At 41.3% G+C, this 12,884-nt stretch overlaps 1 protein-coding gene across 1 annotated transcript in view; it reads right to left on the bottom strand.

The window, feature by feature from the left end:
- Positions 1–12,884, bottom strand: part of CCDC170 (coiled-coil domain containing 170) — an 82,177-nt gene that overhangs the window by 41,654 nt on the left and 27,639 nt on the right. The window contains exon 5 of the mRNA XM_064292276.1: positions 12,106–12,423. Coding sequence (XP_064148346.1) covers positions 12,106–12,423 — 318 coding nt within the window. The remainder of the gene's footprint in view (positions 1–12,105; positions 12,424–12,884) is intronic.

The following is a 12,884-nucleotide window of genomic DNA, read 5'->3' as shown; positions in this document are numbered from 1 at the left end:
TTTGTAAAAATTAAATAAAAAATAAGTAATTGACAGCAGCATTTGCCACCGCTTGAAAGAAATATACGTTCATTTAATTAATCTTCACGGAACTCCTTAAACAGGTTAATTGGTAAATATTTATGGGTAACATTTACTTACTTCAAAAATTGTCATTAATTTAGGAGCTTCAAGGCTTAGTTGGAAAAAGAGTTGAGACAAAAAGTACTTTTAAAAACCTACAAAAACATCATTCCCCAAAGAAACTCTTTGACCGCATGTATTTGATTAAAAATTATATAGTGAATTAATCTTGACAAGCAACCTAGAAGGCTTAGGGGAAATTCTAGTGCAGAAATATGTTTTTCCAAATTTCTATTGCATATTAGATACTTATATACTAAATTTATGGCACTGCGAGCTACATTTAAAAAAAAAAAAAAAAACCATTGCCTTCGAGTTGAATCCGACGCATAGTGACCCTATAGGGGAGAGGTGAACTGCCCCATGGGGTTTCCAAGGAAGAGCTGGTGGATTTGAACTGCCAACCTGTTGGTTAGCACCTGGGCTCTTCACCTCTGTGCCACCAGGGCTTCTCCTTTCAAATGCTGAGAAGCGATGACATTATTACACAACTATGTGTGTAATAATGTCATCGCTTCTTAACATTTGAAAGGTCAAATCCCTTTAATAAGGGCAACTCTAAGTAGGGGCCTAACTTACAAGACAGAGGCCCTGGTGGTGCGATGGTTAAGTGCTCAGCTGCTAACTGAAGGCTTAGTGGCTGGAACCTACCAGCAGCTCTGCAATAATCTTTCAAGGCAGGAGGATCTGATTGCTACCTCCTCTTCTAGGCATAAAATTATTGCGGGTCCCATAAAGGCCCCCACAGTTCATCACAACCCCCCTAACTTGCCCAGTGCTCCCATTTCTTTCCTGAAGTTTCTCTCTTTGTCTTGACCTGCTCCTTAAACCAAGAGCAACAAAAGTTTACCAAAGACCCTCAGGTACAATGTGAGAACACAAACTGGTTTCACTAAAGGCAGTTTTCATAAAAGGTTGGATTCAATAAAATCACCAGGTTTGGGGTGATATAAATTTGTTCTTATGATTTTGGAAAGGGGCAGGAAAAGAGTAGTAAATATCTCCATAAACTACAGTACCATTTTTGCCGAAATGGAAACTTCTGAACTGTTTCAGATTTACAGTCTATGTTTTAAAAAAGATAATTACTGTTTGCCTGTCTATAAACAACCATGGTTAAAGAAGACATTCTAAAACCAAACCCATTGCCATCAAGTCATTTCTGACTCATAGTGGTCCTATAGGACAGAATAGAACTGCCCCATAGGGTTTCCAAGGCTGTAATCTGGTGGTAAAGTGGTTGGCTCCTAACCGAAAGGTCAGCCATTAGAAACCACCAGTGGCTCCTGGGAGTTTAAAGATGTGGCAGTTTGCTTCTTCTATACAGATTTACAGCCTTGGAAACCCTGTGGGGTCGCTGTGAGTCGGAGTTGACTCAACAGCAGTGGGTTAATCTTTACAGAAGCAGACTGCTACATTTTTCTCCTGTGGAGTGGCTGGTGGGTTGGAACCACCAGACTTTCAGTTAGCAGCCAAGCGTTTAACCACTGCGCCACTGGGGCTCCTCTAGAAGACATTTTAGCTGTCTTCAAATTTTTTGAAAGGTTATTCTGTGGAAGAACAATGAGATCTGTTCTGAGCTGCCCTCAGAACTCAGGTTTAGAACAAATAGGTATAAATCAGAGAAGGAATCCCATATCAATATACAGGAGAATTTTCCCCCTGGCCTCATAATTACAAAAAACATATGCCCATTATAAAATATTCAGTAAAGACACAAAAACTGTAAATAAGCCAAACATAATCACCCAACGTCCCACTACCCACAAGCAGCAAGTAATATTTTTAAATAATTTATTACAGAGTTTTGTGCACTGTTAAATTATAATTGAGATGATATACTATATATACAATTTTGAGTCTTTGTTTTTACTTAATTATATTTTGAGCATCTTCCCATGGCAGTCTTTAAAATTTTAATGGCTACATTAGGAGTCCATCAGGAGAAAGGACTATAATTTACATAGGCATTCCTTTATGTTGACAAGGAAGAACAAACTTTCTAATAATTGTTTGCTGTTAGCTGTCCTAGGGTCAGCTCCGACTCATGACAAACCCATGTACAACAAAACAAAATGTTGCCTGGTCCTGTACCACCTCCCCAAACCGTTGGTATGCTCTATTTTTGTGGCCACTGTATTTTGAGTGTTTTCCAACCTAGGGGGCTCATCTTCCAGAACTGTATCAGACAATGTTCTGCTCTGATCCATAGGGTTTTCACTGGCTAGTTTTCAGAAGTAGACTGCCAAGCCTTTCTTCCTAGTCTGTCTTGGTCTGCAAGCTCTGCTGAAACTTGCCTATCATGGCTGATCCTGCTAGTATTTGAAATACTGGTAGCATAGCTTCCAGCATCATAACAACATGCAAGGCACCACAGTACAACAAACTGACACACAGGTGGTGGTTCTAATAAGACTCATTGTTGTCTAAATATACTGTCCAGTTGGCCAACCATCTGTCAAGAATGTCACAGGGCGGACTGAAGTACTGCATGGGAAAAGTTAGACTAGATGATCTTTAAACTCACTAATTTTGTGTTTCTACAGCTCTGAAGGTTCAATTAATTCCATACTTCTGTGCGTACCTGAAACCAGATTTTCGATGGTAAGCTGCTTCAGAGACACATGCAAGAGATCGTTTCCCAAGGAAATTTTAAACATCCTTATTGAATCTGAGGCTTCAGAATGCTCATGTCATATTTCCAACCCTTAATACGTACTACCTGTAATAAATCTGATCTTAAAGCAAAAGAAATGATGGCTTGTCTTAGTACAACTACAAGGTAACTGATGGATCATGGCCAAGAAACACGATCCAGAAGATGCTGCCTCCTGGGAGCGGCATTAATGGAATTATACAAGGCATAACACGTTTCTACACAGTAACTGGACTCCAAGGAGAAGGTGGGTCTTTCTACCAGAGGAGGCTTCAACACGTTCCCTAACCCACAGTTGGCCTAGCAAAGAGAATGGAACCAAAAAGAAAAAAGACACAGAAAAGCTCAACTGGAGAGAGGGAGAACTGTGCAGTCGCATGGCCACAGTCAGCACCCCGCAGACCTGACTGAGGAAAGCAATTCCTTCCATAGTATCCGTCAGTAAAGATCCCGTTCTGAAGATAACAACTTGAGCAACTGCAATAAGTTGGGCTAAGGTAGTTATAATGACCCTTGTGAAGGCTAATTTTGTGTGTTAATTTGGTAGTGGTTAAGTGCTATGGCTGCTAACCAAGAGGTCGGCAGTTCGAATCCACCTAGGCGCTCCTTGGAAACTCTGTGGGGCAGTTCGCCTCTGTCCTATGGGGTCACTATGAGTCTGAATCGACTCAACGGTAGTGGGTTTGGTTTTTTTTTTTTGGTTATGGTGCCAAAAAGAATTAGTCAACATTCAATCGTTTGAGGAAGTAGCATATGATCAAGAACCGATGGTACTGAAGGATGAAGTCCCCGATGCACTGAAGGCACTGGTGAAAAACAAGGCTCCAGGAACTCACAGGATACCAACTGAGATGTTTCAACAAACAGATGCAGCACTGAAGGTGCTCACTCGTCTATGCCAAGAAATTCGGAGGACAGCTACCTGGCCAACCGACTGGAAGAGATCCATATTTATGCCCATTTCAAAGAAAGGTGATGCAACACAATGTGGAAATTGTCAAGCAATATCACTGTTATCACACACAAGTAAAATTCTGCTGAAGATCATTCAAAGGCAGCTGCAGCAGTACCTCAACAAGGAACTGCCAGAAATTCAGGCCAGATCCAGAAGAGGACATGGAATGAGGGATATTATTGCTGATGTCAGATGGATCCTGGCTGAAAGCAGAGAATTCCAGAAAGATGTTTACCTGTGTTTAATTGACTATGCAAAGGCATTCAACTGTTTGGAGCATAACAAATTATGGGAATTCCAGAACACTTAATCGTGCTCGTGAAGAACCTGTACATAGGCCAAGAGGCAGTCATTTGAACAGAACAAGGGGATACTGCATGGTTTAAAATCAGGAAAGGTGTGCATCAGGTTTGTATCCTTTCACCACATTTATTCAATCTGTATGCTGAGCAAATAATAGAAGAAGCTGGACTATATGAAGAAGAACATGGCATCAGGATTGGAGGAAGGCTCATTAGCAACCTGCATTATGCAGATGACACAACCTTGCTTGCTGAAAGCAAAGAGGACTTGAGGCACTTACTGATGAAGATCAAAGACTACAGCTTCAGTATGGATTACACCTCAATATAAAGAAAACAAAAATCCTCACAACTGGACCAATAAGCAACATCATGATAAACGGAGAAGAGCTTGAAGTTATCAAGGATTTCATTTTACTTGGATCCACAATCAACACTCATGGAAGCAGCAGTCAAGAAATCAAATGACACACTGCATTGGGAAAATCTGTTGCAAAAGAGCTCTTTAAGGTGTTGAAAAGCAAAGATGTCACTTTGAGAACTAAGGTGCGGCTGACCCAAGCCATAATATTTTCCGTCTCCTCACATGCATGCAAGAGCTGGGCAATGAATAAGGAAGACTGAAGAATTGATGTCTTTGAATTATGGTGTTGGCAAAGAATACTGAATATATCACGGACTGCCAGAAGAAAAAATAAGTCTGTCTTGGAAGAAGTACAGCCAGAGTGCTCCTTGGAATTGAAGACAGTGAGAGTTTGTCTTATGTACTTTGGACATGTTATCAGGATGGACCAGTCCCTGGAGAAGGACATCATGCTTGGTAGAGAAGAGGGTCAACAAAAAAAAAGGAAGACCCTCAACGAGATGGATTGACACAGTGGCTGCAACAATGAGCTCAAACATACCAATGATTGTGAGGATGGTGCAGGACCTGGGAAATGTTTTGTTCTCTTGTACACAGGGTTGCTGTGAGCCGGAACCGACTCGGCGACACCTAACAACAAAAACAATGGTGCCCAGTTGTTTGGCCAAACACTAGTCTCAATGTTGCAATAAAGGTATTCATATGTAATTAACATTTATAACCAGCTGACTTTAAGTAAAGCAGATTACTCTCCATAATACATATGGGCCTCACCCAAACAGCTGAAGGCTTTAAGAGCATAAACTGAGGTTTCCCAAGGGGAGTCAAGACTGTAACACAGAAATCCTGCTTGAGTTTCCAGCCTGTCATCTGACTATGAATTTCAGGCTCTAGATTGCTGGAATTTCTAGCTTGCCATCTGACCTAAGTATTTTGGCCTAGTCAATCCCCAAAAACACACCAGTTAATTCCTCAAAATCAGTCTTTCTCTCTCTCTCTCTATATATGTATATGTATGTGTGTATATACTTATATATACACACATACATACATATACATGCACGAATGTTTATATGTACATACATATGTGTATGTATCTGTATGAATATATGTATACAACTGTGTATATGTATGTATATATTTATAAAGAGAGAAAGAGGGAGAGACAGGATAGAGATATAAATACATACATACTGGGTTTACATATCTATGGAGAGAGAGAAAGAGAGATTTCCATCTTGTTGGTTGTGTTTCTCTGGAAAACCCTGACTAATACAACCCTGAAGGAAGAATCAGACATCTTGATGTCAACCAGACTATGGAACAAGACCTTTGGAGTCAGATAGTCCTCGTTTCAAATCCCCATTGCACCACTTACTGCAGCGTTAACTGAAGCAAGTAATTAACCTCTCTGAAACTCACAGACTTTGCTATGACAATTAAATGAGCTAATTCAGGTAATATTTCACAATCAGCTGAAGTTCAACACACTGCATCCAGTGTTATCACTGATATTATTACTCCAGTGTGTGGGTTCAGCCAATCCTATGTTTTGCCATAAAGAGTTAGGAATCCCTTTGGAAATCATCCTATGTCATGTTTCTCAAACTATTCTCAGCAGTAGAACCTGTTCTTCAACCAGAAATCTTTCTGGGAAGGAGAAACAATAGACAGCCACATTTGAATCAAAGGTGAGAGGGTCCCTCCAGGCATCCCCTGCCTGTGGCAGGTCTGAGGGGGGTTCCATGGAGCCCTGAAGACTCAGCAGAGTATGGCCTAAACCACTGAGATGGAAGATGGCTGAATGGTGCAGGAACGTACCCCACTGCTGTGCTAAGTTTCTGGGGTCCAGACTGGAGCCGACAGCCGACAGCCTCCCTGTGCCCTCTGGCACCACAGAATTTTAGCCTCACACGCTCACTTAGGTCTCAGTGCACTACATATGCCACCAACAAGTTTTCTCAGAGCTAAACTTACATAAATTTATTCAACTATATTAACATTCCAATATGACTCAGTTCTTGAGAATATCAAATGCCAGAGCCTGGGTGAGACTATGTGTCCCACCAAAACCGTAAAGTTGTGTTTTTCACACCAAGAAGTCAAAGAATCAATACACTTTTTCTTTCTTTTTTCCTTAGTATCATCTGTTTATATGTCCCCGATATTCCATGGGACAAAATATACCAAAGACTTTAACACTGAGATGTAGGGAATGGGGTCAGAGCACACAAAGAATACATACTTCAGTTTTTCTAAACAAAAAGGGGCACTGAAGTAAACTGTCCTTCAAGAACAAGCAGCTCTTGGTTTTTGGAAATGAAGTCATAATGCCCTAAAAGAATTAATTCACTTCCCAAGGACAAGTAGATGCTGAGTTCTCCAGAGAGGCATTCTTGTCCTAACTTTAAACCAAATAGGAGCAAAAAACCTCTAAGCTTAAGAAAAAGCCACCTGGGTCACTTAAGGACCAGTGCCTTTTGGTCATAAACAACTCTTTTCCAATTATAATTTCAAGCTAGAATTTTCACCTAGGAAACCTATTAAATAAGTTATCAAGTATCAGGAACATAGCGCCAGTCAAGTTCTCCTTCCTCCTTGCCAGTATGTGTAGCCAACACTGTTGACCGACTAATCCTACCCCCTCCTCCTTTGTGCAAGTTAACTATGGAGGCTGGGCAAGGTAAAAACTCTAAATATTCACTCTTCTAGACCAGTAGTGGCCAGAGGTGCCCATAGGACATAATTTTGGACAATGAAATGTCAGTGGAAGTCTTCTGGGGCTTCTGGAAAAATGCTTGGTTTAGCCAATTGGAGGAATAAGAACAGAGGAAAGAGATGCTCAAGCCGAGGGGGTGGACAAGGAGGGTGTCTTAGTTTCCTAGCGCTGCTGTAACAGAAAAGCCCACAAGCTGGTCACTTTAAAGAACAGAAGTTTATTTTCTCACAAGAGGCCAGAAGTCCAAATTCAGGGCACTGGCTCTAGGAAAAGGTTTTCTCTCTCTCTCTCTCTCCCTTTCCCTCCCTCTTCCTCTTCCCTCTCTCTCTCTCAATATCTCTCCCTCTCTCTCCCCCCTCCCTTCTCTCTCTCTCTCTCAGCTCTAGGGGGAAAATCCCTAGCTTCTGTAACCCCAACATTCCCCAGTTCCTTGGTGAGCCTTACATGTTCTTCTGTCTCCCCCAGTTTGTACTTGCTTGTATCTGTACCTAATCTGCTCTTTTTATATCTCAAAAGTGCTTAAGCTTAAGACATACTATATACTGGTATGGCCTCACTAACATAACAAAGAAAACCCTATTCCTTGCTTCCTTTGCCATGAGACCAGAAGGACTGGATGGTGCCTGGCTACCATTACTGAACATTTTGATCAGATTCTATAGAAGAATCCTGATCAAAAGGGAGATAAGGCAGAACAGAATTTCAAATTCTCATGGAATCCAGACTTCCCGAAGCCATGGAGGTTGGATGAGTGCCTAAAACTATTGGCCTAAAACAATCTTTAAACTTTAAACCAAAAATATCCCCTGAAGTCTTCTTAATACCAAACAACAGTTTAGTTTAACTAGTAAAAAATGTCTGCCTTGAGCATTATACTCTTTTAAGATATATCTATGTGGGATCAAGCTGACAACAGCCATCTCGAAAGATTAGACAGGAACCTGAGGGAGCAGTGAGTTTATGTTAACGGTGCAGGAACAGTTCAGAAAGGGAGAGTGAGAATGGTTGCACAACGTGAACATGGAATCACTGTCACTGAGTTGTACACGAAGAAACCTGAATTGATGTATACTTTTGCTGTGTTATATTCTCAACAACAAATATAAATAAATAAATTATTAAAAAAGAAAACTTTATTCCCAAAGAGGATTATATCCACAGGTATAGGAGTTAGGATTCCAGCACACATTTTGGGGGGATACAATTCAATCCGTAACAGGGGATCATGGAGGAATAACATCTCAGGGCCTTGAGGGCACCAGGCTGGGTTCCCAAAGCTCCCACAGACCCTATCCCCAGACTAAGAAACATTCCAATGGAGGAAACAAAGCCTGACACATGCTTAAAGAAGACCAACAATAATAACAAAAGATGACTAGATAAATGTTTCTCAAGTTGTATTCATTTGTCTTTAACTTAAGAAATAATACAGGAATTGATCATGATCACGTCCTCTCTCCACACAATTAGCTCTCATTCAGATGATTAGCCAGTGCAGAGACATCTAAAAGTAAGAAGTCTGCCTCAAAATCTAAATGAAATCTGGAATGTTGCAACTTTCTGTCATTGTGCAAGAAAACTCATTCAGGATTCCTGGGAACCTGGCTGTAGAACATTCATCTAAGACAGTAATTCTCATCTTGGGGTAATTTTGCCCCCAGAAGGCATGTGACAATGTCTGCATCCATTTTTTTGTTATCAAAAATTGAGGTGGGAAGCTACTGGTATCTAGTGGGTAGAGGCCAGGGTTGCTGCTAAACATCCTGCAGTGCACAGGACAAGCCCCACAGCAAAGTACCATCTAGTCCAAATATGAATAAGGGAGGCCCCAGGTGTCGCAAACAGTTAAGAACTTGACTAGTAGCTAACAACTAAGTTTGGTGATTTGAACTCACCCAAAGGCACCTCAGAAGACAGGCCTGGAAATCTGCTTCCAAAAGGTCACAGCCTGGAAAGCCCAGTAGAGAAGTACTGCTCTGCACACGTGGGGTTGCCGTGAGTCGGAATTGACTTGACAGCAACTGACAACAACAGCAGCAGTAGCAAGTCGTGGCTGACTTAGCTGAGAACCCAAAGGTCTACAAGGCCAGGGTTGAGAAACCCTGCTCTAAGATACAGGGAAGCCTTTAAAAAGAAAATTAAATTTTGCCCTAAGCAGAAAAGCAAGGAACAAGCAGCAATGACTTACTGAAAAAGTGTGGGCTTTGTCCTGAATTCTACTGAGAATTCCAAATACCGGAGAGTAAAAATGGACAGCAAAGGGATAAACACGAAAAGCAATGCTGAGTTAAGTAGGAGTCAATGTCAAGTGCAGAAGGGGCTGGCCAGCCCGAGCCGGCGTTTGGCCTTCACATCAGATTACTCAATGTGGACTGTGGGTTCGACCACGCCAGCTGGCAGGGTACCCAGCCTCCTCAACAAACAGATTCATCAATTTGTAAAGCTTCCATTCTTCAGAAACCTTTCTAAGACAATACACAAAATCCATTTTCTCCTGATTTGACTTGAAGATGAGTCACACAAGACGCCAGCTAAAGCTTGATTTCAGGCTTTTAAATAGGGAGAGCAGCTATTGAAAAAAATTACAGGGTAGGAAAGGCAGACAAAGGCACTAAAAAGACTGAATCATTCTAATTTTTATGAGGAGTGGGGGGAGGCACACCCAGCTTAACCAATTCACATCACTTTGCTTTAGAAAATAAACATATATATCATGCTGACAATTTTATGCCATGTTTCACATGCTGGAATTACAACAGTTTCAGGAAAATACTTGGAAAAATAGAAGGGGAAAGCAATAAAATAGATGGCCAAGAACCATTAACACATCTATTACCATTCAAGGTAAATAACTGAATGAAGTTTTTCTCCATCCTGTGACTGATTTTTCCTTCCACCCCCTGAATCCTGTACCTATATGTGTCCCTGTATGTGCACAGAATCGGGAAAAGACTGAGCTACCCTCGGAGTGGAATCCCTGAGTGGTGCAAACAATTAATGTGCTCAGCTGCTAAATGAAAGGTTGGTGGTTTGAGTCCACCCAGAGGCACTACAGAAGAAAGGCCTGGTGATTGACTTTTGAAAAATCAGCCATTGAAAAACATGTGGAGCACCCTTCTACTCTGACACACATGGCATCACCAAATCCGCTGCCGTCAAGTCAATTCTGACTCATAGCAACCCTAAAGGACAGAGTAGAACCCCATAGGGTTTCCAAGGAGACAGCTGATAGATTCGAACTGCCGACCTTTTGGTTAGCAGCCATAGCTCTTAACCACTACGCCACCAGGGTTCCATCTACTCCACAGCAACTTGAATTGGTTAAGCTGGATGTGCCTTCCCCCAGTCCCCATAAAAATTAGAATGATTCAGTCTTTTTAGTGCCACCAGCTCCATGGGGTGGAGGTCAGCCAACAAGAACTCTATGCGTGAACATTTCATATCCACAAAGGTGATTTTCTATTGGACAAAGGGGCCATGAGGGTTTCTCCTAGAGCATACGGGAATTTTGGAGCATTTTAAAAAGAAATTTAAATTTTTTAATCATTAATGAAAATCTACAAATGGAACCCTGAACTTTGAATTTTTTAGTAACATAAAAAGATGGAAAAAATACATGCTCTCCTTTAGAGCAAGGATGAAATGAACAGAAGAAATAGTTCATAATGCAATTATACATAGAATTTGGATATTATCTGCTTTGAAACCTCATTCATGAGGACTTCAGTCATTTGCAATTCATGATAATTTAAACAGTCTGGGCTGAAGTTAGACTCTGCTAAGTAAAGCCTTACAGAAAATGAAAATGATTAATACTACAAAAAAAGATAATAAAATTAAAACAAGCTCCAGTCATATATAAGGAGCCCTGGTGGTGCAATGTTTAAGCAGGTGGCTGCTAATCCCAAGGTCAGCGGTTTGAATCCACCAGTAGCTCTGCAGGAGAGAAGACCTGGTGATCTGTTTCCATACAGATTACAGCCAAGGAAACCCTAGGGGCAGGTCTACCCTGACCGATAGCACCACTAGGAGTCAGAATTGACTAGATGGCACACAACTTGTTAAATAGAACCCCTAAAAGACTGTTCTAGGCACCAGAGTATTACAAAGAGGAGGCCAGAAGGAAGAAGAGGGAGACAGGGGAAGAGAAGCACAGCAACATTAGTTAAGGTTATTTGCCAGGCAGTGTCTTAAGGATGTTATAACCATTTTTCATTTAATATTCCCAATAAACGACAACCTAATGAGGAAGAAACTGTAGCAGGTCTACAAACCCTTATCTGTAATTCCAAAATCCAAAAGGTTCTAAAAATAAAATTGACGGTTTTTTTTTTTTTTTTTTTTGGTACCTCATTTACTGACAAAGCTTGACCTGACCTAAGCTGATTTGGTGGCAAATCCTGACCTGAAGTCACATAAGGCTATTTATAGTCTTCCTTTATCCCACTAGGTGGAGTGACTGACAGGCTTTGCTGCAGAAATGTAAATGTGGTCGAACATGGAGTGCTGCCTCCGTCGCACGGAGGGAGGGCTACCTCAGGCAGCTTTCTGCGGACTGTATTACCTCTCTAAACCTTGAAAATTTCAGGACTCAGAAACACATCTAAGGTTTCAGATGAGGGATTGTGGCCCTTACAGCAGATGAGGACACACAAACTCAGGAAGCTGCCCGAGGTGACACTGGAAGAAAGCGAATAAGCAGCAGACACAGGATTCAAGATCCAGTGGGGCTGACTCCAGAGCGCACGCTGGTAGTTAATGTCACCTGAGTGACTTGTTAGCCTTCTATATACTACACTATAACCACTGCCATTGAGTCAATTCCAAAGCATAGCGACCCTAGAGCTGCAACTATATACAACTGAAAGTAATAAAACCACATTTAAATCATACATTTTATTGATTGAGACAGATCATTTGCTGGGTCTGCCCAAATTAATAAGACTTCACTGTCATTAAGTTTATAAACAACCATCACCCACTCACCCTTTTCCTGTTCTCTTCCTGGCTGTCCATTTCGCGAATCCTCTCCAAAATGGCGTCCTCTGTGGCCCCAGTCACGCCCCAGCTGCCCTTAAGGAGGGCTGCGATTTTCTGCCTAAATGAGGAGTACTGGCTTTGTGAGGCTGCGACTTCGTCCTGACTGGCCTTCAAACTCTTCTCCAGCTCATAAGTGCTTTTCTTTAGGTGGCTCAGCTCCAGCTTCAAGGTATCCCAGACCCGCTGGCCAGCAAGCAACCTTTCTTGGAAGATCTTAACTTCCTTTTCAAGAGCTTCTTTTGCTTCTGTAGCCCTGAGAAAGTCCTAAGACAATAACAGAAATTGAAGACAATAATATTAGCAGCCAAGGAAGCATGTTTCATTTGCAAGAGCAATTCATCTACCTTGTTTCCTAATGACTTCGAAAGGTAGGGTTAAATTCCTATTTCATTTTTAAGTCTAAGTTCCTGATAGACTCTTCATAATTTTAAAGACTATAGTAACTATGACTAAGTTCCTTAAAATAGTGAAGGATCTAGGGAAGGTTATTTGTGCACCTATTTCTACTCACCATAATCTAGAATGGTCCAGAGGCACAAAAGAGATAAAATCCATTTAAAAGGCACATGTATAGGCAATGAAGTTTATCAGTGGTTAGCAGGGGTGGAAGAAAGGGGGAAAAGGGTGGTTAGCCGTGATAGAAAATTTGCATTGATTAAGGGTAGGGTTGCACAGTCGATTACTGTAATTGCTGTCAATAAGCTGTACACCTGTAAAAAGTTAAT

The sequence above is a fragment of the Loxodonta africana genome, chromosome 1, assembly GCF_030014295.1.
Source record: "Loxodonta africana isolate mLoxAfr1 chromosome 1, mLoxAfr1.hap2, whole genome shotgun sequence".
Lineage (NCBI taxonomy): Eukaryota > Metazoa > Chordata > Mammalia > Proboscidea > Elephantidae > Loxodonta > Loxodonta africana.
This window is presented reverse-complemented; position numbering and strand designations above follow the sequence as displayed.